Here is a 25,345-nt window from a genome sequence, read left to right as displayed (position 1 = left end):
GCAACAATGTTGGATGCTTTCTGCAAAGGGCAGCATTTAGAGCCACTGAGATGTTAGGGTGAAATTAACTGCCATGTAAGTTTTCAGACTCAGCAGACACACAGAGGGAAGACATACCTGAGGTCAGAGAGAACAATTACCCAAGGGAGACTTGGAGGCTGCCTTTTAATCTCTGAACTGAACAACACTCCCTTCCATGTCTAGATATCCCTTAAACAGATGAGACAAACATGGCTGTGTGGTCCAAGCACTGGTGATTTTTATTAAGAATAACTTTGGTTCTAAGAATTCCACCCTTGATTCTGTAATACTTTCCATTAAAAAAACAATTATACAAGAGCAAATACAAAAAATATTAAATTATGAAAACAAATCCATTAAGGCTCCCTTTATATATATTATGTACACTCAAACGGGTTGAGATTCTCGGAGTAGAAGAATAAAGTCAACTGTTATAGCTTAGAAAGCAATACTACTTTACTAGCAGGAGACTACAAAACACAGAACTATTTTAAGAAAACTACAGAGTGGAAAAATGGAGCCTTTTTCTTTTTCCCTATAAGTGGCTCAAAGCACAACACTGCTCTCAGATGGTGATATGTCCTAGGGGCTTGGACTATACAGTGTTCAAGTGCAAAGAAAGGGTGACGGCATTCCAAAATGCAGGCTCCTGAGCTGAGCAGAGTTCTAAAAGCCCCACCGCCTGTATGCTCTGAGACCTAGCAGAAGCCATCAGTATTTACACATCCTCTTTTGGCCAGACCCTGGAGCACTGGAGCACTAACCACCAAGGAAGATGGCAGGTCTGAGTGCAATCAAGAAGGAAGCATGTTTGTAGTTAACTTTTCCCCTGTGGTCTATGAGTTCCTTAGTCTTAGGAACAGCATCAGCCCTTCCATAGGAGCTGATGATGGCTCTTGAAGATCCTGTCAAGTGGCAGGACATCTCAAGAGCTAACTTCCAGTTAGATAAAAAGGTATAATCATCCTGAATCGTCACCTTACCACCTGACATCTTTACTGTGTGCACAAAGAGAAAGAATAATCAATGTGCATTGGAGATTTTTTTTCCCCAACAATCAGTGAATGAACTTTCTTTTCCCAAAAGGAAGGAAGATGAAAGAGTAGTCACCATCCATTCCAATCCTCAAAGGCAAACAATTTTATCTACAGCATCTTGTATTTTAGATAATACTTGCTGACAAGACCAAAAATCCATTTCTGCTGTAATCAGCTCTCATGTTTCTCTATCTAGCAGTGAATTATCATCCATTTATTTCTTATTCAAGCTTGGCTAGAACATGGGCCTGTTAACTACCAGACTGAAGTGTTCCCAGAGGAAGCTAGCATCTAGTGTGCTAATCAAGGATTCCAAAGCACTACATCCAGCATTCTATGCCTCATGAAAGGAAATAGAAGTCTTCAGTGTAGAAATTACTGGTTAATCATCTCTGTGGAGAAATACTAAATACAGGAGAAAAAAAAACCCTCCCATGCCTACAGTATAAAATATATTTGCATGAGAGCTTTCATATCATTTGTAAGTTAGATGTCTCTTTGAACAGCATGCTAGCTAGCAAAAGGAAGCTGAGCAGCCCTGCCCAGCACCTCAGCTTTTCCTGAGAGATGCAGCGTAGGAGTCAAGACCATCCCTACCAACAGCATCAGGCTTAGAGAGCGCCAAAACAGTCGAGAAACAAAGGGGGGAGGAAACTCATGACCATTCACCAGAAATGTTCAAAGCTAAAATCTAAGATACTCAAAATGCAAAAGGTATAGTCTTCCACTAAAGTCTCCTGGAAACAGATCTTTGTTTGCATCACATATACTATCTAAAAACCTTGTCACTCAGTCCTAATGTACACGCCTCTACACTGCTCTGAGGAGAACTCAAAAGATCTGGCGTCTCTATATGGGACACAGACGTTGAGCTATACCCTCTAGTTTCATCCTCTGAAGAACTGAAGGACTACTTCATCTAAAAGGAATAGTAGTTTTGAGCAAGAAATGACAAACTAAAACTGAACAGAAAGGCTATGGTTATCAAAACAATAAGGGAATTGACACGATGTACCTTCTTGGAAGTAGAAAGGCAACAAGTAGCATACTGTCATACCAAGAACCTAAAGAATAACAATAAGTTTAATGATGGGTGTTGAGATGTTATAATTTCTTTTTTTTCTTTTTTTTTTTTTTTTTGAGATGTTATAATTTCTTATCCTGCTTCTGAACTTCAATGTCAACCAAAATAAGAGGTATGGTTAATCATAAATGTTGACATCCTCCATTCTTAATCTGTAATGTGGGGAAAAATATAAACCAAATACTGGATGTAACAGATGAAATGCATTTTGATGCAATCCAGCTAACCAAAGGAAGGATTCCACACAATTTCTTTAGTTTTTAAAGAAACAAGGCTGTGTCCCACTAAACTTGGAATGAAAGAAAAGCAGAGTAGTGCAACCCTCAAGCATATTCCAGTGCCCTGTTCCTAGTTCTCTTTGCTTGTTTTGTGTTTTTCTTTGTCCAAAGGCTAAACACGGGTCCATGATGACTTGCGTTTGAGTCGATGTCTTTCATTTGGCGAAGGGGAATAGATACCGTCAAAGACAACTCATCTACCACAATGATAAACCAAACCCAATCCTTTTTATGATAGTCAAAATTCTCGGCTGTATGGATTCTCTTCCTCAGGACTTTGGCCCAAGATGAGTGCTGCAGAGGCACCTAGACAGGGCTCCCGCAGAGATGGTGGGGACGCACCAGGTCACAGGCATCCTGGGCAGGCCTAGAACTCCTGGGCCTGAACCACCTCCTGGCCTGTTCTCCTGAGATTGCCTTTCACCTTCACAAACTCGGGGGCGTTTTCTTGCTCTTCTCGCAATTTCTGCTTCTCAAGTTCAAGCTAAATGAATTTCAAAAATAAGAAAATTATTTACGTACTGGGAGGCATTTCAAAAGAATATTAACTTTCAAAAAAAGGATATAATTTTAAGAATTTTAATCTGTGCAGAAGCATGAGCCCTTTGTTTGTTGCCACAAACCATACCCAGAAGTGACAAGAATAAAAAGGACATCCTAGGCTCAGCACACAGTTGTTCTAGTCTTTCTAGACAAATTACAGTAAGTTGTCCCAACACTTGGTGTACAGTGATATTTCTTCAACTTTTTTGGTATGCGTGTAGTGTGTGTGTGTGCGTGTGTGTGTGTGTGCATGCTTTGTGCTTGTACATTCCCATGAGCATGTATGTACACATCCATATGAAAGGCTGAAGCTGACTCCGATAATCTTATTCAATCACTACCTACCATATTCTTTGAGGCAGGGCCTCTCAGTTCAACCCAGGGCTGGTCAGCATGACTAGTCTATCTAGCATGTTTACTATACGGATCCCTTATCTACTTACACGACACACCCACCCCACATTTACATGATTCTGGGGATCTGAATCGGGTCCTGTTGCTAGCAATGCTTTAGCCACTATACACTCTTCCCAGCCTCTCTGATTAGTTTCGGCCTCTAGTATCTCTTTTAGGTCCCTAACAGAACTTGAGTGTCTGCCTTGAATGGGATTTATGCTCTCTGTTGCATCTGCCTCCTGTTTGTCTCTCAGGAAAAGCCCATGCACAACTAGCCTGTTGGAATTGTGCTTGCCTGGCATCCAGCATCCTTGCTTCTCAGAGCTAAACTGATTTTCACCCATGCCCTACCTGCTCCAACTTCTGCTGCCTCTTGAATAGTTCTATTTCCAGGTCGGATTTCTTCCTCTGCGCTTCTTGCTCCTTCTGCTTTATCACTTGATCTCGTTTTCTCTTCTCCATCACCTTCTGCAATTCTGGTTTATTCTGAGGGGCAAGACCTCTGGGAGGAAGAAGGGATTGGAAAAAAAAAATGTTAACTTATTGGCAGTATCCTTCAGGAAAAGAAATGTAACTGAAGATATCAGCTGCAGAATAGATGGACAAGGAATTAGCCAGACTGGAATATCCACTACTAAGCCAAATGGTTCTTCAACAGCGCTCACTCACCAGAGTGGAAGAGAAGCCAAAGCCATCTTCCTGAGAGCTCATAAAGTCCATGAATTCAATAAAACACATAAGGCCAGGAGCAGTGGGGAAGGCATGCTTACAGTGTAGGGCAGATTCTCACAATAGAGATGAAGACACGTAGGACCTGAGATGAACCCACCTGAAGCCATAAGCTGCAACCTCTAATCTCGTGTACTGAACACAGTTTAGGGACAGGATAGAAAAAAATGGCTGAGGAATGAAATCTCCCATCTGTCATTTTCCAGATATGAGAGAGGCTCTTGTACCTTTAAAGACACACCCCAAGGCTAAGCTATTCCTGAAAGACAGATGCAGAAAAGCACACTCTCTCCTACTCGCCAGGCAGTTATAACAGAGTATCATTAGTATGTGCTTTTTTATATATACAAGAGGTCAGACTTCAGGGAAATGCTGCATTCCTGAAAGAGAAACTGGGTGGCCATTTCTTCAAATACTGGAAAACCAAAGCTCAAACCAGCATTTCATCAAACCCCAAACCCTGATGAAATGCTTGGGGCAACCCAATAGTGAGACATCTGGTAGCATGAGCTCAGGTAGGAATTCTAAATTACATGCCAGCTCCGAGTCACGTTCTCTCTTTTTGTTAGGATTTATCCAGCCCCAGCTTTCTAAGATTCTAGATGAACCTACCTGCCTCTTTCTTGTCTTCCTTATTTATGCCACTGACCCATAAATAATCTTTACTTGATATTAAAATGTAAATTATTATACTTATTCAAATACTTATTCAAATAAAAGTGAAACAACGGGAACAGAAAGAGCACACTACATCAGAGACAGAACAGTTATGTGCTAGCTCTGTACACACTCATGCTATACACACATGCATGCAAATGCACAGTGATCAGCTCACCCACATGGCACACTCAACCCAAGGAACACGGGGGGGGGGCTGTGCCCTCCCACTGCTGCCTGCCTGGGCTGGCTGCTGCTGATCTGCCCTGTGGGGCCAGGGTCTCTAAGGTTTCCTTCAACCAAATCTGATTAATCAATCGGTACCTTGCTGAACACATTTTAAAGAACGGTTTTCAAAATGTTGCTCTGGTTATAAAACAAAACAAAATATGGAACCCATATGGACTTTAATCACGTTGATTAAAGCCTTTATTTCCTTGACACCCTGTGTGCAGTTTTTTTTATCTGTTTAACCTTGATAACTGTGAAATAAACCATAAAACCATAAAAGTAATCTCATGTCATTAGAACCTACAGCAATTTTCTTCTAATCAATGTCCTGCTATGAGAAATAGTGAATGAAGAGATATGTGTGTTCTTTTAACAGTGTAGCCTTTATTATCAGAGGAGGAATATACTAAATCCTTATTCTCTAAACACAGCCACACAAGTTACTGCAAATCCAAAACAAACTATATTTCACAATTTCTGGTAAATTACACATATGATTCTGGCATTTCTCCTACCTAGACTGTTTTATCACAATGAATTTTTTTCTTTTCTTATTTTCATTAGCAGGAGGTTGGTTAGAAGAAAAGTTCTAATGAAAAAAAGGAGATTACTTTTATGATTTTATTGTTTATTTCACAGTTATTAAGAATAAACAGATACAAACTACATGTAAAGTGCCAAGGAAATTGCATCTTTAATGTGCATAATTAAAATCCATATGAGTTGCATGTATCACTAGCCGTTGCGTGTGAAGGCACACTCTAATCTCAGCACTCAGAAGCCTAAAGCGGAGACTGGCCTGGGCTACATGGTGAAGCGCCATCTCAGAAACTCCAAAAGTATCACTAAGGAATAGTGAAATAGGAGTTTCTCAGTTTTATGAATATATTAGGTCTCAATATAAAACCTCAGACAAAATTAAAATTTAGGATTAAGAATTTAATTGTATGAATAATTTAAATTTCAGATATCTCACTGGCAAAATTAACTTCAACTATTAATAATTTTTTTCTGGGTTACACCAAAGCTGCTGAGCAAACTCTTGATGTACAGCTCATTAGGCTGTTTTCCATTGCAACACAATACTTAACCATGTTAAGTATTCATTTTCTAATCAAAGATTTTTACATAATGGAGACAGTAAGATGAAATATTTAGCAATAGAAAATACTGGAGAAAATGGCCCGTTTATGCTAACAGTCAAGAAGTCACATATTCTTATTTAAAATTTACCCCAGTAGATCATTTAACCTTCTGTGTTGATGAGACAGTGAAGCACCCTCTGTAGGCTTGCTAAATCCCCGGGAGAACAGACTGCAGACGTGATGTCAAAAGACAGAAAGCAGCCACTCTGAAGTTTGTAAATCGGCCCTTCGTCCCCTGAATGGAAATGATGGGTCCTCATGAGCTCTGACATCTACATTAGCAAGTATCTCCAACCCCCTGTCAATCCTGGTGTCTCAGTCTGCCTAAGACCAACCAATTCCCATAGGCCTACCTAATGACAGTAAGCAGAGCTAATTTTGTGTAGGTGTGTGTGTGTGTGTTTGTGTGTGTGTGTGTATGACTGTGTGCACACATGCACGGGGGTGCGTATGTCTGTGCCTGCATATGGATATGCGAATATGCGCCTGTGAGTGCAGGTGCCCAAGGAGACAGAGATGTAAGATCTCCTGGAGCCGGAGTTAGAAACGGCTGTGAGCGGCCCAACCTGAAGGCTGAGATCCAGACTTGGATCCTCTGGAAGTGCTCTTCCCTGCCACTTCTCCAGCTAGAGTACAGCCAATTTGAAAATTAGGATTAGGATTCTATGTCAGATGGTCATGAAACAGATCAATACCCATAAAATTAAAAGCTGAATGTGTAGCCCAAGCTCTCCCCCTTTAAGCAAACTGCAGAAACACCATTTGCATTGTATTCTGGTGGCAGGTATTACAGTTAGAATCTGAAATCCCTAACCCACCCCCAGGAGGGGGTTAATCCTATGCTTATCTCATTCCTATTGTGTGATGCTGAGATTAGACATTTTCAAATGCTGATTATGAGGATACTGAACAAGCTTTTGCATCAATGGGTGCAAGTAAACTGAAATGACAGTTATGTTCTCTATAATCACATAATATTTCTGCAGCACCTTAAGCCACCAAGCTTACGATACTTAATTACCAAGGCAACAAACTAATACATATAAATGATCTTAATTTAAGTTTAAAAAGGGAGATTGGGAGGCATTTGCATTTTTTATTACATGTATCTTTTGTGTATGTGTACCTGTGTGTGTGTGTGTGTGTGTATGTGTGTGTGTGTTCATAGACATACCACAGCCTGCATGTAGAGAGCAGAGAACAACTTGCTGGAGTCACCTTTCTCCTTCTAACTAAACTCAGGCCATCAGGCTTGGCAGCAAGGTCCTTTACCCACTGAGCCTCCCAGGGCCCCTGTGAGGCATGTCAGTTCTCCCCTCCAAGGCTAGCCTTCCTCCCAAGCTGGCTGACTCCTGCCCCAGGAGCTTTCTATAAGCAGATTGTGACTCCTTTGGTTTTGGGCCCAGCACAAGCAAGGGAGCTGTTAGACTGATGTTTAGTGTGTGCTCGTGCGTACATGTGTGTGTGTGTGTATGTGTGTGTGCGCGCATGTGTGCGTGTGTGTAAGTCAGGGGTTGACTTTGAGCATCTCCCTTGATCACTGTCCACCTTTGCTGCAGAAGCACCTCACTTAACTGCACAGCTTCCCAGTTCAGCTGCTCCACTGCCAGCTTGTTCCATGGCCTTTCAAGTTTGGGGACTATAGGTGGACCTATATTTGGCTGTCATTTACATAGGTTCTGTGAGCCCAAACTCTCATCCTCACACTTAAAAAGCAAGGACCTTACCAGCTGAACCACCTCCCCAGACCCCAGGTAGTCTTCAGGCAAACCAAACTCAAACTGCCCTCAAAGGCTGGCTTTCCTCAGGCACGGCAGTGTGGGGAGCCTGTGGGCTTTGAGTTTAGCGAGGAATGGTCTGAGTCTAGTTCACCGTTTAATTTGAACTGCCTTAAGATCTTGACCAAGCTGCCTCTCTTGGGATCTGTTCCTTCATCTATATAGTGAAGGAAAAGAATGTCTTTCCTGTAAAAATTAAATAATAGCATCCATCAAAATAGTGCATATGAGTGATAAGATGGATCCTGTCCATCTTCGCTTCCGTGTGGCACCATCATAAATCCACAATGTTGATTCCTCAAAAGATTCTGATGACTGGGAGTACATGAAAGAAAGAAAAAGGAAAGAAACAAACAAACAGAGAGAGAGAGAAACGAAGAAAAGCAGTTTAAAAAAAAAAACAAAACAAAAACCTTCTAATGGTTTTGTCTGCTTTTCAATGTAAAAACCTCACATTTTTAGGCAATATATAAATGCTTTTAGAGTGGAACTTTATTTATTACCCTTTATTTCTCTTCTATTTCATATATTCTTTAGAGACCATGGATTTTTTTTTATTTCTAAATCTTAGTGCTAAATAATATGAAGCTTTATATATGCAACATATATGTTCAGTTCATGGATAACCAGTCTTGATTACTGGCTCACAATGTAATGGAAGCCTGTTTTGAAAATATTTTACCTTATCTACTGGAACTAAGTATGTGTGTGTGTTCTTGCATTCACCCCATGGAACAAGAACTCAGAATGCCTGGCTAAGGGGGACTGATATTGACTGTCTCAATAGCACAACAGATTTTGTTAACAAAAAGGATTAAAATAAAGATTTTAAAGATCCAGAACTCACGATAGATAGATAGATAGATAGAGAGAGAGAGAGAGAGAGAGAGAGAGAGATAGATAGATAGATAGATAGATAGATAGAAGATGCTGCCGGGCAGCTGCAGTGACACATGCCTTTAATCCCAGCACTTGAAAAGCAGAAGCAGGTTGGCATCTGTGGTCTCTTAGAGGCTGCAAACCATCTGTCCAGGCTCTTCTGGCTTTTAGAGTCTCTGTTGAGAAGTTAGGTATAATTCTGATAGGTCTGCCTTTTTATGCCTTTTTCCCTTGCAGCTTTTAACATTCCTTCCTTTTCTATAGATTCAGTGTTTCCATTATGATGTGGCGGGAGGATTTTCTTTTTTGCTCCAATCTAATTGGTGTTCTGTATGCTTCTTGTATGGAGGCTCCTGGGAGTCTACGGGGGTGAGCCTAGCTGAGACTCCTAGCAGCAGGAGATAGAAAGCCATAAGTTGCCACCTCCTGTAGCCAGGTGAGACTTCCAGTGGAGGGAGGGGACATCAATCCACCCATAAAACCTTTGATCCAAGCTTTGTCTCACCTACAAGAAGCGTAGGGATAAAGATGGAGCAGAGATTGAGGAAATGGCCAACTAATGACTGGTCCAACTTGAGACCCACCCCATGGGAGAGAGCCAACCCCTGACACTATTAATGATACTCTGCCATGCTCACAGACAGGAGCTTAGCATAACTGTCTTCTGAGAGGCTTCGTCCAGCAGCTGATGGAAACAAATGCCAGACCCACAGACAAACAATAGGCTGACCTTGGGGAATTTTGTGGAAGAGTGTGAAGAAGGATTGAGGGAGCCAGAGTGGTCAAGGACATCACAGAAAGACCTATAGAGTAAATCAACCTGGGCCAATGGGGGCAGACAGAGACCATGCACAGGGTGGACCTAGGCCCCCTACACAAATGTAGCAGATGTGCAGCTTGGTCATCATGTGGGTCCCCTAACAATGGGACCTGTCTCTGTCTCTGTTACCTGCCTTTGGGTCCCTTTCCCATAGCTGGGGATTGCCTTGTCTGGCTTCAGTGAGAGAGGCAGCGCTTAGTCCTGCTCTAACTTGAAGTGCCAGAGTGGGTTGGTACCTCTTGGGGACCTCCCCTTTTCAGAGAAGAAGAAGAAGGAAGAATGGAGGTGAGGAGGACATGAAGGTGGGACTGGGAGGAGGGGGGTGTCTAGAATCAGGCTGTAAAGTGATAGATAAATAAATAAATAAATAAATAAATAAATAAATAAATAGAGTAGGAAAAAAGAAAAGCAGAGGCCAGCAGATCTCTATAAGTTTGAGCCTTATAGAGCCTTATCCACAGAGAGTTCCAGGACAACCAAGGCTATAAAGAGAAACCCTCTCTTGAACTCCATCCCCAAAATCCTGGTCACAGTAGCAAACTTCTGTAACCCAATACTGGGAGGTGGAGACAGAGGAATCCTGGGAGTTTGCTGGCCAGCCAGTCTCGCCAATCAGAAAGCTCCAGATTCAGTGAAACACCTGTCTAAAACAAAATAAGGTGGAAAAACTGACTGAGAAAAAGACAACCCCATCTTTCCACATGCCTTCACACACACTACATATAAAACACAATGAATAAGCAAGCAAACAGCAGCGGGCCCAGCCCCAGACTCCAGAGACATTCATGACAGAGGTGGGAGTAACAAAGAGACTGCAAGAGAAGACAGAGGATATTTTGCATCTCTCTAAAAATTCAACAGAAAGATAATAAAATTTAAAACACTATATAAAGAAACCAAGAAAGACACAAGGAAGAATAGTATTGTCTGTTAAGTCTAATAAGGTTCTAGAAACTTCTCTCTGCAACTAGGAAACACTAGCACAAGTAGGACTAAACAGTGGATTCCTACACTTGCCCAAATGTCAGAGATTTAAAATTAACAACTAGTATTTCTCTTCTGCTTAGGACACGCTCTTCTACCTTCAACTCAGACTCTTCCACCCAAGTAGTAAAATACGCATGAGTGGGCTCAGCAAGTGCAGGTGCTGGCTGCCAAGCTCTATGACCCGAGTTCGATTCCCAGAACCCACTTGGTGGAAGGAGAGAACTGATTTCTCCACATTGTCCTCCACATGCATGAGCACAAGCACAAGCAAAATAAACAGAAGTGCTCCTTAAAAATCTGCATGAATTTGGAAAGGGACAGTGTGAAGGCCTGCCCGTGTCAGCCACACCCGTAGGAGCCCTGGCTCCGGGATGCTTGTTAACGGTATGCCTTCAATATGGCAGACAAGCAAAATCCCTTGAAGCCTTTGTAAACTCAAAATGAAACCTGGTTACCTTAAAAATTCCTGAAGGAAAATGATGCTCAAAAAAATGCATACCTTTTTTGATTCATAAGAAGCTCTCTGTGGAGGTCTTGATGGTTTCGGGATATTTTGACAGGATTGATTAGCTTCTGGGGCCTAATTAGTTCAGGATTGTCATCATTTATATAGTCTGGCTCAGCCATGATGTTTCTCGGAATGAGACAGGAGTCTTTGGGGTCAGTATCCTCTAGCAGGCCGTCTGAAACACAAAAAGAAGGCACATTTATTTGCAGCCTTTTCTGTCAGCACTTCTTTCACTGATGCTCAGGCCCCAAGAGCTGCGCCTGGCCTGTCACACTAGGACATGCTGTCCTCCGGTGTCTACTTCAGGGACATGAGTGATTAATTCTCCCAAGGATCAGAAAGCAACAGGGAAAGATATGAGCCCTCTGACCTGACTGCAGTCAGTGCCAATCACACTCTGATTCCAGTCACATAGGACACTTCCTGTCACCACATCACAAAGGCAACCTCACAAGAGACCCTTGGGTAGCAGCTCTTTCCTCAATCTCAGCAAATGAATCCACACTACCTGTGGAAGCCTGAGGCTGCATGGAGACAAACCTTCTAGCACTCACTTGGATAACAGATGGCCTGTCTCCCACCATCAACTCATCTATTCTCAGGGCTAGAACTGGGGGGCAGGAGTGGGTCAGGGAAAGAAGATCTTATAGCAAGACCCCTTTGTGGGGTGATACAGAGAACAGGTTTTTACAGTATAGAAGAGCAATGTGCTGACATATATGGGCAGAGTTATTTAATCCTTCTGGCCTCAGACTTCCTTCCCCCCATCCCGCTCTCTTGACTCCAGTATAAGTACCCCCTTCAGTGAGCAAGGCATCTGTCTCCTTTCTTAGACACCTGTAAGTAACCAGAGCCATGTAAGACATGTAACAGAGGCTTGTGAGTATGAGTACCATTTCATGATAGTAGGAAAATCCCACTGGGGTCTAGAGCAGGGAGATCAAGGACTGACTGCACAGCAGAAGGCAGGCAAGAGCTGGTGCCAATGAGTGAGTGCCATGCATGCCAAGACCCATTCCTTGGTGCTGACCCCATCCCTGCTCCCTGCCCTCAGAATGAGCCAGATGCATATTTTGTAATAATTAACAGGAAATTTGTACTTGCCAGTCCCAGGTTCAGTAACTTTGATTTTCAGCTCAAAATCAGATAAGGGCCTGGCTACAACAGAGTAGTCCAACCTTCAGAGCCCAGTTACAATTACTAACTCCGGTTACTTCCTCGTTTACTAGATGATGCTGTGACCAAGAACAGGGGAATGTGTGGGAGGAAGAGCCACACCCCAGCACTGCACTGCCACCTTCCTGGTAAAAACACACTGCCACCGTCCTGGTAGACACACCACAAGGCACATCTGGACACAGGGTGACCAGAGGTTTCTGTCCATTCTCTGCAAGGGCGAAGATCACCTCTTCTCTAGTGCTGTTTGCAGCCCCTCTAGGGACATGGAAGATGCTGAATTAATATTGGCTACATAAAACCTGCTCTCAGAAGAATGAGAAGGGTTCTTCTGTGAACAAGCTCTTAGTTCAATGCCAGAGCATTTACTACTGCCCATGGAGGCCACTCACCACAGCAGTCATGGGAAGGGTGGGGCTAAGTGGAGCTGAGCTGGAGGGCAGTGAGAAAGCAGGACAGCTATCCCACAGGCTCCATAATAGACACTGGAGAAAAAACAAACATGCACCAATGATCAAAGCCGAGTGAGTTTCAGTTATCAGTGATGAATCCCTGAATCCCTGAAATGTCACCAACAGTGCTGGATACTAAGCAAAGTGACGGCCAGCAACCACCAGTGTCTTAGGAATGGCATGTGCAGAGGTAGGGTGACACCTGACTCCAGCAGCAACACTAGGAATAAGAGACTCAGAATCTTCACCAACAATCAGAGAAACAAAATTTCAATATTATGCTGGTGCTTATACTGCTGGTGACATAAAGCTTATAACAAATTGCAGGTCCACTAATCTCAAAACCTAGGTTTGCCAAACTGCTTAACACAAAAATAAACATGTTAAACACCCAAAGAATAAGTCAACTAAAATACAAAAGTAGCTGCACTGTTTTAATATTTGAGGTAACATTGCATGTAATCTTAAGGCTCAAAGCTCCCAAATAAGGAAAACATAGAAGAGAACCCACACATCTCCTACACGCTGTTAATAGTGACGTTTTAACTGAGAACTCCTGCAACCTTAAACCGAAAGAGAGACACAGACCTTGCACATAGCGAGGGAGGGAGCCCGTCACAGCCAGCATGATTTCAGCACCAGCGCTCCTGGGAAAAAGCTGTCCTTTGCTTGAAATCTCAAATGTACAAGGCACAGTTCCACAGTCCTGACTGTCTAAAAGAGCCCAGAGCTTATTCTAGTTAATCAGTAGACAAAGAAGGCTGCCTGCTTCCATAAAAGGACCTGCTTCTCTACCCCAAGCCATGACATCCATTCAACGCAGGAGTGACTCCAAAGGTCAAAGTTACATATGGAGGATGGTTGGGAACAGACTGGAGGCAGGCAAGGGAAGACTGGGCTAGCTGTCAATTCCAGGTGAGAGGAACTAAGGCCAGGATGCTGCGGCTCAAGTGGGTGGACAGCATACGTGTTAATAACTTCTCTTTTAGATTCTGGCTTCTTGGAAGGCCTCCTCCCCCACAGGAACAGGGAGATGACACCGATGCATGTAGGTGGGGGTCTCCTATTAGACAAGACCCTAGAGCAGTGCGGTGGAGCTGCATGAGTTCTGATCTAAGCACAGAGAAAATATCGCCATTCATTTTCTCTGTCTTGGAGTAGGGGAGTGGGCACAGAAGGCCCACAGCCCAAGTCCCATGCATAGACTCCGAGCCTTTCTGGAGCCCAGGGAGAAGGCATGTGCAGTGCACCCCCTGCTAACTACAGTAAAGGAGTATGGAAAAAGAATAGCTTCTCCCTGCACCCTGTATGGCATGGCGGCTAGTGCAGGAAGCCCTGGCTTTCCACTCTGGACCCACAACACAAAGAAGAGCAGCAGCCATCACTGTGGTTTTCCTACCAAACACTCCTTCCTCAGCCAGTCATCTTCTCACTGTCACTCAAGCCTGACAACAGAATTCTGATCATACGGCAATGTGTTCTTCTCACAGAGCCCAATGCTCTGACTGGACTGGCACAGACACTATGTTGTGCACCTTCACGCTCCTCGACCTTGGCCTTTGCTGCTCCCTGGAGCAGGCGTGACGGTCCTTTTCTATTCATCCACTGATCCTCACACCAAGCCAAATTTCTCTTGATAAGTGTCAAGTCTTCCAGGAAGCTTTTCCTAATTTCCTGACTGTAATTAAACTCTGGCCTCCAACAACTATAGAATCATCTCCCTTCTTCAGTAGGCATCAATTGTGCATTTCAGAAATAGCTACATGTAATTTTTCATCCCTTTATTGCAAGGACTGTATCTCTTTCCACTCTCCAGGTACCTTGAATTTGTTCTTTGGAGATTAAAAGAAGTAAGCAGAAATTGTGGTACATTTACACAATGGAATACTACTCAAAAATTAAAAACATGAAATTTGCAGGCAAATGGTGGGATCTAGAAAAGATCATCCAGAAGCAGAAAGACATAGATGGTAAATACTCATTTTAAGTGGATATTAGACATATGATACAGGATAAACATACTAAAATCTGTACACCTAAAGAAGCTAAGCAAGAAGGAGGGCCCTTGGTAAGATAGTCAATCCTCACTCAGAAAGGCAAATGGGATGGACTTTGGAAGAAGGAGAAAACAAGAAACAGGACAGGAGCCTACCACAGAGGGCCTCTGAAACACTCTACCCAATAGGGTATCAAAGCAGATGCTGAGACTCATAGCCAAACTTTGGGCAGAGTACAGGAAATCTTATGAAAGAAGAGGGAGATAGAAAGACCTAGAGGGGTCTAGACCTAGAAGACAAGGAGAGCAACAGAACCAAAAATCTGGGGTGTTTTCTGAGACTGATTCTCCAACCCAGGACCATGCATGGAGATAATCTAGAACCCCTGCACAGATGTAGCCATGGCAGCTCAGTATCCATGTGGGTACCCCTAGTTAGGGAAACAGGGACTGTCTCTGACATGAACTCAGTGGCTGGCTCTTTGATCACCACCCCCTGATGGGGGAGCAGCTTTACTAGGCCACAGAGAAAGACAATGCAGCCCGTCCTGATGAGACCTGATAGGCTAGGGTCAGATGGAAGGGGAGGAGGACTTGGAGAGGGGCATGGGAGGAGATGAGAGAGGAAGGGTGGGATTGGGAGAGGATGAGGGAGGGAGCTACAGCTGGGACACAAAGTGAATAAACAGTAATTAATAGAAAATTGAAATTAAAAAATTATATGAAAAAGTGTATTTAAAAACCAAAACCAAAACAAACAAAAAAGAATTAAGTCAGAGGTTTAGCTACCAGTAGAGGGAGCCCCTGAGCTACATGACTTCTTTGGCCTTTTGGAACTGTGCTCAAAGTGTGTTGGGGGATTGGGGAAGGGGAAGCGGGGTGTCCTTCACTGAGCATCAAACAACCAAGGCGGCTGAGGTAAACAAGTGATAGAAAAGTCTAGAAGTAAAAGAGTTATTCTACATATATGAAATATCTCTTCTTGAAATTAACACAAGATTCTGGCAAATGCTAGCAACTCGGAGAAATGGAAGATGCTTAAGACTGTAGGCTGGCAAATTCTGGCCTGGGTCAGCCTGAAAACCGGAAGGTGCTTCTTGGATCCAAAACAGTCTCTTCCCTCTGGCCCCAGATTCCCAGACAGACAGGAAAATAAGTTAGTGCAAGACTCACTCCCCAGTGGCACTGGCCTCATCTGCCAATGTCTTGAATAGCCTGGCCTTGAGGTAAACCTAAAATCTCAGTCTTGGATGAGGAGCCATCCTCTGATACCCAAAGGCATTTGACAAATGACTGGAGGACCCAAACCAGCTTCGAGAAAGCCTGGGAAAGGCTTCCCTCCGGGGTTATCTGTGTAAACAACAGCAGTGTTACTTTTTCATATTCTGCCAAGCTCTACAACTGTTCCAGGAGACCCCAACACTCCCAAGGGGCCCATTTAAAATGACAATGAAATCTCGACCAGTTTGCTCCTAATATGTTGCTGTCCAAACACCACACAATGACGTTCTTGGGAAAATATCCAAACTCCTTTTCTCATGTTTCTTTTTCAGCCCCACCCCCCACAAAATATATTTTTAAACAAGGCACATACTTTATATTTAGAAGATGGTTAAAGAGGAAAGCACAGTAAAGGAAAGAAAGAAATACCAGAAGTCAGAGCACATACCAACAGCCACGATAAACTGGACCAGTGTCAGAGCCAACCAGGTAGTGATGGTACAAAAACACCTGGGCATATAATTCTATGTACACAACAGTCAAACAACTACTTGCTGTCTGATATCAGGGTGATGTTATCTTAGGAGTCGGTGGTGAAGACAAGACATAAGGCAAGGAGGGGGGATTCTGGGGTATGATGTTCCATGTGCTAATTGGCTACCCAAGGTATTTATTCACTCTGAAGATTCATCAAATGGCACTTTCTGGTGCATGCCCTTCTCAGACATCATAAACATTAAACACAGCTTATATAACACTGCTATTAATACCATCAACTTTTACCACTTTATTGTTACTATGCTATTAGAATTTGGCCTTGCATCTCGTTACGTAGGCATAGTAGTCTAACCTTAATAGCCTAACATGGAGGCATGTTAATACCCCAGTGCATCTTGGAACACGTTTATTCGGCCTCCAGCCCAATTCCTGTCTATCAACTTTCCATAATGTTCCACTGAATATCACATAAAACATGTGAAACAGGTCTACCCATGTATGCATACACTAGTAAAGAGCTGTCTTGAGGATCAGCAGTCCTGGATAGACCCTTGCTTAGGTCCTTCACCAGTTATGTGAGTTTGTTTAAATGGCTTACCCTGCATCTCAACTTCCTTAAATGGAAATCAGAGCTATTTTCCAACAGCTGTGGGCTTTTCTAAGCATGAGACATATTGAGAACCCATCACTACCCAACAGTGCCATCCACACCTCAACATAACACTCCACCTCTCCATTAATGAGAGTGCTAGCAAAATAGATGACCATATTCTAGAAGGCTGATGTAGAAATAGAAAGTTAATATGGATGAACCCAATCTTGGTCTCTGTTCATTTTTTCCAATTTTGACACAGAAGTATGAATGAAGGGAGATGGAAAGAGAGAAAGCAAAACTTTAATAGGCTAGGCAATAGGTAGATCCCATGCCTGTCAAGGCCTAGAAAACTCTGAGAATCCCCCCAATCTCCTTGGTTCTGTCTGATCTCTAACACGGAGTGGCCTTCTCTATCATTAGGCTTTTTGGTAATCCACTGTGCATGAATACATCTCCTGAGCATAGCCCAATGACATAAATATGAAAGGTCTTACAGAAAAACTACACCACTCCACATTTGCAATTTATTTAATCTCCCACATATGTTAAGGAATACAAATTAACCACCAGTTGGTGGAACTGCAAACGCACTGAAACAGAAACAAAGGGAGATCCTCACAGAGGCATGGCTTGTACGATGCTCAATGCAACCCTATGCAAAAGGCATAAGCAGATAAGCAATGAGCTCTTGGCTACTGTAATAGTTTACATGTCTGCATTCCATGCTGCTAACATCAGACCAAGAGTTTACTAGGCCTGTGTGTTTAAGATTGAGTTTTGGTGTTATTGTGGCTTTACAAGAGCATTTAACCACAAGTTGTTCAAGTATGCACAGTGGCTACAGGAGGGAAAATGATAGAAGCAAAGACTCAGAAAGGCAGCGTGGCAGTACAATACCCCAGACCCCACTGTGGCTTCATCAGAAGAAAGTGATGCTGCCAATTACTAAGCAAAAGTTTGGGTTGCTTTCCATGGAGACTAGCAGAGAATACTAGTGTCTTCCCTCTACCTTCCAGCTATTCAACATCTGACATTGCCAAACACAGGCTCTGTCTAAACTTGGCCAACTACATGAGCAAAGCCAAAGTAAAAGATAGCAACTACTCGACAAGCCAGGTTAGAGAGGAAGTTGCATACTCAGACAATTTTAGAAAATTCTGAAGACAAAATGCAAAGAAACAAGGGGGAAAAAAACGACAGCAGTGTTAGGCTGGGGTGTGGCTCAGAGGCAGGAAGAAGCCTTTGGTACCATGAGCAGGATCACAAAAAAATAAACACATAAAAACTACCCACATGCCAGGCTATGAGAGATAATGTTTAGGAGGTGATTCAGATCCTTCAAGGGCAAAGTTTAGAGCACCTTGATAAGACTATAATATACTCTAACTCTTTGAGGTGTGCATGAAAGTGGGAGAAAAGGTTCTGAGGTCCTGGAAAATAGTAGCGCACCTGTGCAGGAGCTGAGCAAGGTGACCAGACAGCTAGACCATACGCAGAGGTGGAAACACACAGCACCATGTAATGAAGACATCAAGCAGAGGCAAAGACCTGCAGCCTGCTTAGTACCATCTGAGGCTCAAAAGCACAGATGCGTAATCCACCCTAGGAATTCATTAGACATTAGTCCAGCACATGGCTGGGTCTGCGGACTCCAGAGAAATATCACTCAGGAAAGAGCCTTAGCTTGCAAGCATCCTGTCCTGGCTGGGTTTGTGTCAACTTGACACAAGCTAGTCATTAGAGAGGAAGGAGCCTGAGCTGAGGAAATGCCTCCATGAGATCCAGCTGTAAGACACTTTCTCAATTAGTGACCAATCGGGGAGGGCTTTGTAGGTGGTGATCCTGGGTTCTATAAGAAAGCAGGCTGAGCAAGCCATGGGGGAGCAAACTAATAAGCAGCCCCCCTCAATGGTCTCTGCATCAGCTCCAGCTGTTTCAGGTTCCTGACCTGCTTGAGTTCCCATCTTAACTTCCTTCAATAACGCACAAAGTGTAAGGCAAATAAACCCTTTTCTCCCCAAACTTGCTCTTTGGTCATGGTGTTTTGTCACAGCACTAGACACCCGGACTAACTTACACATATCCCCCCTTCCCGATTGTCTACTAAGGACTGGTTGTGCCCTTGGCCAATCAGATATTCTTTCAGATGAAAGATCTCGTGCTCATGTTCCTCAAGGTCCATCAATGAAGATGATCCAAAAAAAATTCATTACTAAAGACAATGAAATGTCCTTCCGGCACTCAGAAACATCGCACAAGTTCTAGCTCCCATGCCTGTCATATCAAGAGACTCTCAGAAGCCTCCGGCTTCCCCAGGAGAAAGATTCTCCTCAGCCTGCTCTCCATTTGAAGCTGCTGTCCATCTGCTGCATTTGAAAGCTAGTCTTTGGGGTCTGCAGCAAAGCTTTTTCTTGCTGCATGGCCCTCAGTGGCAACCATGTCCAAGAACAGGTCTACAACCTTACACCCTACCCCCACAATTGCATCTGAAGACACTGCAAACTCTCCCTTCATGCTGCTGCAATATGAGCAACTTCTAAATTAAGCCTGAAGACCCAAGGGACCATTGTCATCTTTCCTAGCTTGACTCTAAAAGTCCAACTGCAGGCTCCAGCACCCATCTTTGGACCAACTGTACAGCCAAATCTCATTCATTCTTTGTTTAAGCAGTACTAAACACCACCCAGATTCAGGAGTGACGGGTCAGCCAGATCTTCCGGGCCTCAGCCTCCGAGCTATCACTGCAGCAGCAGTCATCCTGCCAAACCCAGGCCAAGGCTGTCGTCTACCACCATCCATGCCAGCCTCTCCTTGGTAGAAGCCACCCTGTGTTCCTCCAACTTCCTGATTTCACACCTGTCTCAGACAGGGTCCTCTCAAAGTCACCATGAAGAACCAATCCATCCTGGATTTTTCTCCATTAATGTATTTGTAAACTGTCCTACCACTGCCTGAAGCCTAGCTTCCCCTTCACCTCTCATCCCAATGCTTGCAATCAGCTTCTCTCTAGGCTCCATCTTTCCTGACTATCCTTCCTTCTCTTAGATAAACCCAGTATGCTGACTAATTTACCCAGATCAAAAGTCCACAAGCAAAGCACCACTGTCACCCTCAGGAGAGAGTGCACAACTGCCTGGTTCGCCCAAGTTTTCCATAGTCAGGTCCTCAGTCATCCTTCTGAACTTCTGGGTTCAGCAATCTCATACCAGCAGTTCACACAAATCCATACACACACACACTCGTGTACACACACACACACACACACACACACACACACACTCCAGAAGCTGAGAACCAAGAAAGGCAGATCACCACAAGCTTTGAGTGAATCCCTTCTCTGATTTGATCTCGGGTGCTTGGCACAAATTCTAGACAAGTTCTACTTGCTCTACATCTGTACAGGAAAACCAGTGTTCACTTTTCCCAAGAAACAGCTTCTGCTTTGTCTTAGGACAGCTCACTAAAGTCCTCACTAAAGGTCCATACACAGCATTGGGCTGGAGAGTGGATCAACAGAAAAGGAACGTGCTGCCAAGCCTGAGGACCTCGGTTCAATCCCCAAGATTGATATGAGGGAAGGACAGTGTCAACCTCCTCCCCCTGTCTTCTGACCGCCACAGGTGTGCTGTGACATACATCTATCAGTATGTACAAGCCACCAACAAGGTTTTGACCACCAAAAGATAAGTCAGCTTTGTGTCAGGTGTGGAATAAATATTAAAACACGAGTTCGTATAAATGTTTCCCTGAAATAATTAGTAGTTCGTTAATATGCAGCACATTAATCTAAACAAACCTCCAAGCAACTGAAAGGCTGTCTAATTAATGATCTTGTTAATAATTGATGATCCTATACTCACAGGCCTTAAAAATTGCCTCAGACTGATAAATTATACCTATCACATCACATCTGAGAGATGGCTAGCATGCACTTTAGACTGAAGAGTTAGTTTCCTTGCCTGCTGCAGAAAGCGCTTTGAAGAAGTCTGAAGTTCAAGGACCCATTTGGTTCCACTAGTCTAACAGCGTCACCCAGTGGTAAAAGGCACAGGGTGTATTCAGAGCAGCTGGCACTCTCCAAAAGAAAGCGCTAACGCTTGTCCATTACTACACAGAAAAGAAAATATTTTCTTTTTCATTTTGAATTGCAATAAGGAAACTGGCAAGTAAATTCTAAAACATAAACAGAAGAGAGCCATTCTTTGTCCAGGGTTACTCAGGAACATTAGTGAACCCACAGAGGAGGAAGGTCACCTCTGAGCTCGTCCTCTCTGGGAGAGGCTCAGCAGTGAGGCCCTGTGAGCAGCAGCAATGGAGGCTAGTCCATTGCCTCTGGCACAGCCATGCTGGCTCTCATGATGCATTAAGTGGGAGAAAAACGGCAAACTAATGCACCCTTTGTTTTGAGTGCATCTATGCACAGGTTAGCTCAGCACAGAGATCTGCAGTGTCTAAACCCCAAAGCAGCAGCAGCAGCAGCACAGACAATTCTGTCCAACACAACCAGAATCAGAATTGCTCGGATGTGTCAGAAAATCTGCATTTCCATCAAGAGTGCTGTGTGCCTCATGACCTTTGAAGGACAGTAAATGAAATCCTTGTGTAGATGGGGACACTGAGGCCCAGTGTAGCTTGGGATCAGCCTACCAAGTTAGTGAGTAACAGTATCACATAGCTCACTGCACTAACAGCGCCTCTCTCTGTAACCAGCGACTGGAAGCCTGCTCTGTGCTCTTGGCCCTAAATGGGGAGCATGGGGCACCTCAGGTATTATTTCATCTCCTAGTTTGTAGCACTCATTAAGAAGTTACTAATGTCCACTAGTGCTGGTCTCCCCATTGATAAATGCCCAGATGAGTGCTCCCATCAGCACCTTTGAGGACTACACAGAGGTATAGAAACTAGTGCACATTATTAAATCCCAGCCCATATCACCAGCAATTTACATACCAAATACACAGGTAAAGGTACCTGCTACCATGCTTTCACCACGTAGCCAGCCCAGAACCACTGTCCACAAGCCTCAAGGTCTACCTAATTTAAAGTTATGCAAATTTTAACCAATTTATTTTGACTCTTCTGGTTTCTGCATTATTCTTTCATCTGAACATTAATGCAATGCTTAAATATTTACCATGCCACTCTGTATTCATGGAAGACAAGAGGGAAAGGGAATCACAACTCATCCTGATGCTTCAGGCTCCTCATTAATGAGGCTGGCACTTCTGTCGCACACCCTGGGCACTGCTTTCAGGAAAGTACCCGGGGAATGGACTGGGAAAAGGGCAGACTGAGGCCTGATCAATCCTGAGCAGAAGGAAGCTACACAGACCAGAAGAAACTTCCTGCTGAACCTGCTTTCAAAGCGTCAAACACTCCTGTTTTTAAGAGCTGAATAATAATGCAGAGAATTCATGACCCAGCACAGCCAACCAAAGGAATTCAAAAGGAGGCTTGACCTTCAAATGACCTAATGGTTAAACCTCCAAAGAGTTTCTGTTCTGCTTGCCTGTTGTTACAAAGGAGGAAACTGAGGCCCAGAGAGGCCAAGGTCAGCCTTGAGCTCACACTTCACTTTATCATACTGCCTCACTCACTTCCAATTGCTCTCTCAAGTTTTCCAAATCAATTTTAAGACTGTACAAAGTCATAGAGTGAGCCTCCCACCTTTTTTCCCTTAAAGTTGACTACAGTGTTCAAAAAACAGATATCTCTCAGGTCCCATCACTTGAGAAAATCCATCTCCGCGTTATATCTGATCCTCCCGAAACCTGGCTTTTCAAAAGCACCAGCATTCAGGACAGAATGTAAATAATACATTTTTAAAAAGGAAGGAAAAAAAATCAGCCCCATGACACCCAGAGACGGAAGAAACAGCTTTAGTGACCCTTGACCCCAGTACATCATCAGAACATGAGGACACAAGCCACACTTCCATTTCCTCACTGACACAGGTGAAGTCTCCTCTCCACGTCCTACACAAACAACATGAAGACGCTCTTGTTCATCAGATGCAGCCCAGGCAGAGCTCAGGTCCCAAGCGGCTCCTTCAGATCCCAAACCAGAACAGGACAGCCCTGCCCTTCAAAGACAACCAGGTTCTTCTTGCCAGGCTGGCTGTGCTGAAGAGAGCTCAGTGAGGTCGCCCTCCAGAAGTTCATACATGTTGCTGGGGGCTTTGGTGAATGGTGCTCCACACATTTTAAGCCCAGTAAACTGTGAGTAAGATGGTAGGGTAGAAAGCCTTAAATGAAAGGCCTGGAACCTAAGCTCAAGCTGCCACCCCTGCTATCTGTGTCCTTCCTGGCAAAACAACAGCCATTTATTCTACCACATTCAACTTTTTATCTCAACCACAGTGTGGATCAAACCATTCAACATCCAAAGGCTCATTTTTCATAATTATCAAGAAGAAACCTGCATGCCAGAAACAATGATTGCAATTACATGTTTTTCTGGATGTATTAAAATGTTTCACAGTTGTGAAAATATATAGCAACTGTAGCTGATTTCTGTGTCCACAATGAGAAATTAATATGGAGACTGGATATCTTTGTCCACATCTTTGAGGGATGCTTGTCTCTAACTAAACCCTTGGGAACAGCTATTTACCAGCTCAGATACATCTAATTAAAGTCTGTTTTCCCACTTAGCTCTCTTCAGGCTACCTCATGGGCTTTTCTGTGAACAACAATTTGTCACTCTGTTACAGAGGACACCAGAAGCAAGGTAGGAGTAATAAACCAGAGCTAGCAGCGAGACCAGAGCTAGAAGGCTTGCCAGCATACTTAATCATTATCATGTCCCTCTCCTAAGCATGAGCCATGAGGCAGGCCCTAAAAATGTGGAGGTGAACAAGACATGGTCCCCACTGTCTAGAAGCTCACATCAACACGCAGAAGAAACTTGATGTGAGACCACAGTGTGAACCCCACAGGTGGGACATACATCAAGGCTTAGAAACAAGATCCTAAGATAGTGGCTCCTGTCAGAAGATTTCCCTTGTAGACTCTACTAGCAAGAGGTCCTGGCTGCCAACAACACGCCTACAAGGAGCTGCAGCCAAAGGCACTTCTTTTTAGCCCACACTCTAATGCTGACCTTAAGTCAAGGCTGCTACAGAGTTCACATGTGACCTGGGTTCTCTTCAATGTCAACCCTACCTCCACTGCCCCCTGTAGACAGAGCAAGAAGGGAAGGGAAAGCAGAGAAAACCCCACACTGGCTCTTGACCTGCAGGGAGGCATTTCCCATAAGCCCCTGGGAGGGGTTGGGGTTGTTTATTTGTTTGTCCAGAACAGTGTTACGTGACTAACTAATAGTAGGAAGCCAGGGGACATTCGAATCCAGCATACCAGCTGCGAAAAGGAGCCGGCAATGGCTGTCAGGTAAAGAATTAGCCCAGCCACCTTATACAGTTATGGACTGTGTTCCCCCAAAATTCGAAATAGCTAAGTCTACAATCCACCCTCAAAGTGCTAGTATCTGAAGTTGAGTTCTTTGGAGGGCAAGTTGTTTTAACGGAAGCCATAAGTCTTATGACAGGATTAGTGTTCTTATGAGAGCTGTAGGGGTGGTTTGGTGGTTAAGAGCTCTACGTACTGTTCTTACAGAGAACCTGGTTCAGTTCTTACCACACGGGCAGGTAGGTAGTTCACAACCACCTGTAACACCAACCTGAAGGGGCTGAGGGTCCTCTGACCTAGATGGACGCTTGCGCTTTCATACAGATACTCACACACAGACACATAATTAAAAACAAATCATTGTTTTAAAAAGAAAGATCAGAGCTCTAGGTCCCTGCCACTTCACATCACACCCAAGATGAGAGGACACACAAAGAAGACTATGCCATAGAGACAGCCCTCACCAGGAGCCCACACAGCTTGGGTCTTAATCTTGGCCTTCCAGAATGAAGACTAGAAACCCCTGTCGGGCAAGCCACCCAGTCTGTGATATTTCATGCTGGTGCTAGACAAGCCAACACATACTAAAGCCCCCTGTCTTCACAGGCATGATGGCCTCCTGGCAAAAAAGCCTCCTGGGCCTCCTCTCCCACCCCCTTCCCTCCACTTAGCTCTGGGCCTCATCTCCAAAACTGAAATGGAAATGGGAGCAATATACGTCTTCTAAGAATGTACAGCCACGGCACCCATGGCAAAAGGTAATAGTTAAGGAGGACAGGAGGTTCTAATGGAAACCTCTTGGGCCTCAGCTTTACTGTCTGTGGAAACACCCCTTTCTACTGGAAGGAGGTTTGGCAGACACTCAAATGTAAACACATTAGCAGTCAGTGTGGGCACAGGAACACAAC

At 43.9% G+C, this 25,345-nt stretch overlaps 1 protein-coding gene across 6 annotated transcripts in view; it reads right to left on the bottom strand.

The window, feature by feature from the left end:
• Positions 1–237: 237 nt before the first annotated feature.
• Fam107b (family with sequence similarity 107 member B) overlaps positions 238–25,345 on the bottom strand; it is a 198,172-nt gene continuing 173,064 nt past the window's right edge. For 5 of the 6 annotated variants that reach the window (XM_021647494.1, XM_060372696.1, XM_021647498.2 and 2 more), the window contains 3 exons: positions 11,085–11,268; positions 3,711–3,861; positions 238–2,904 (listed from right to left, as the gene is read on the bottom strand). In XM_021647494.1, the coding sequence (XP_021503169.1) occupies positions 2,788–2,904; positions 3,711–3,861; positions 11,085–11,268 (452 nt within the window). In that variant the 3' untranslated portion in view covers positions 238–2,787. Of the gene's footprint in view, positions 2,905–3,710; positions 3,862–11,084; positions 11,269–13,309; positions 13,438–25,345 lie in introns of those variants that run through there. The other variant, XM_021647495.2, reaches the window with a different exon arrangement.

This window comes from Meriones unguiculatus, chromosome 19 (assembly GCF_030254825.1).
Source record: "Meriones unguiculatus strain TT.TT164.6M chromosome 19, Bangor_MerUng_6.1, whole genome shotgun sequence".
Taxonomy (NCBI): domain Eukaryota; kingdom Metazoa; phylum Chordata; class Mammalia; order Rodentia; family Muridae; genus Meriones; species Meriones unguiculatus.
This window is presented reverse-complemented; position numbering and strand designations above follow the sequence as displayed.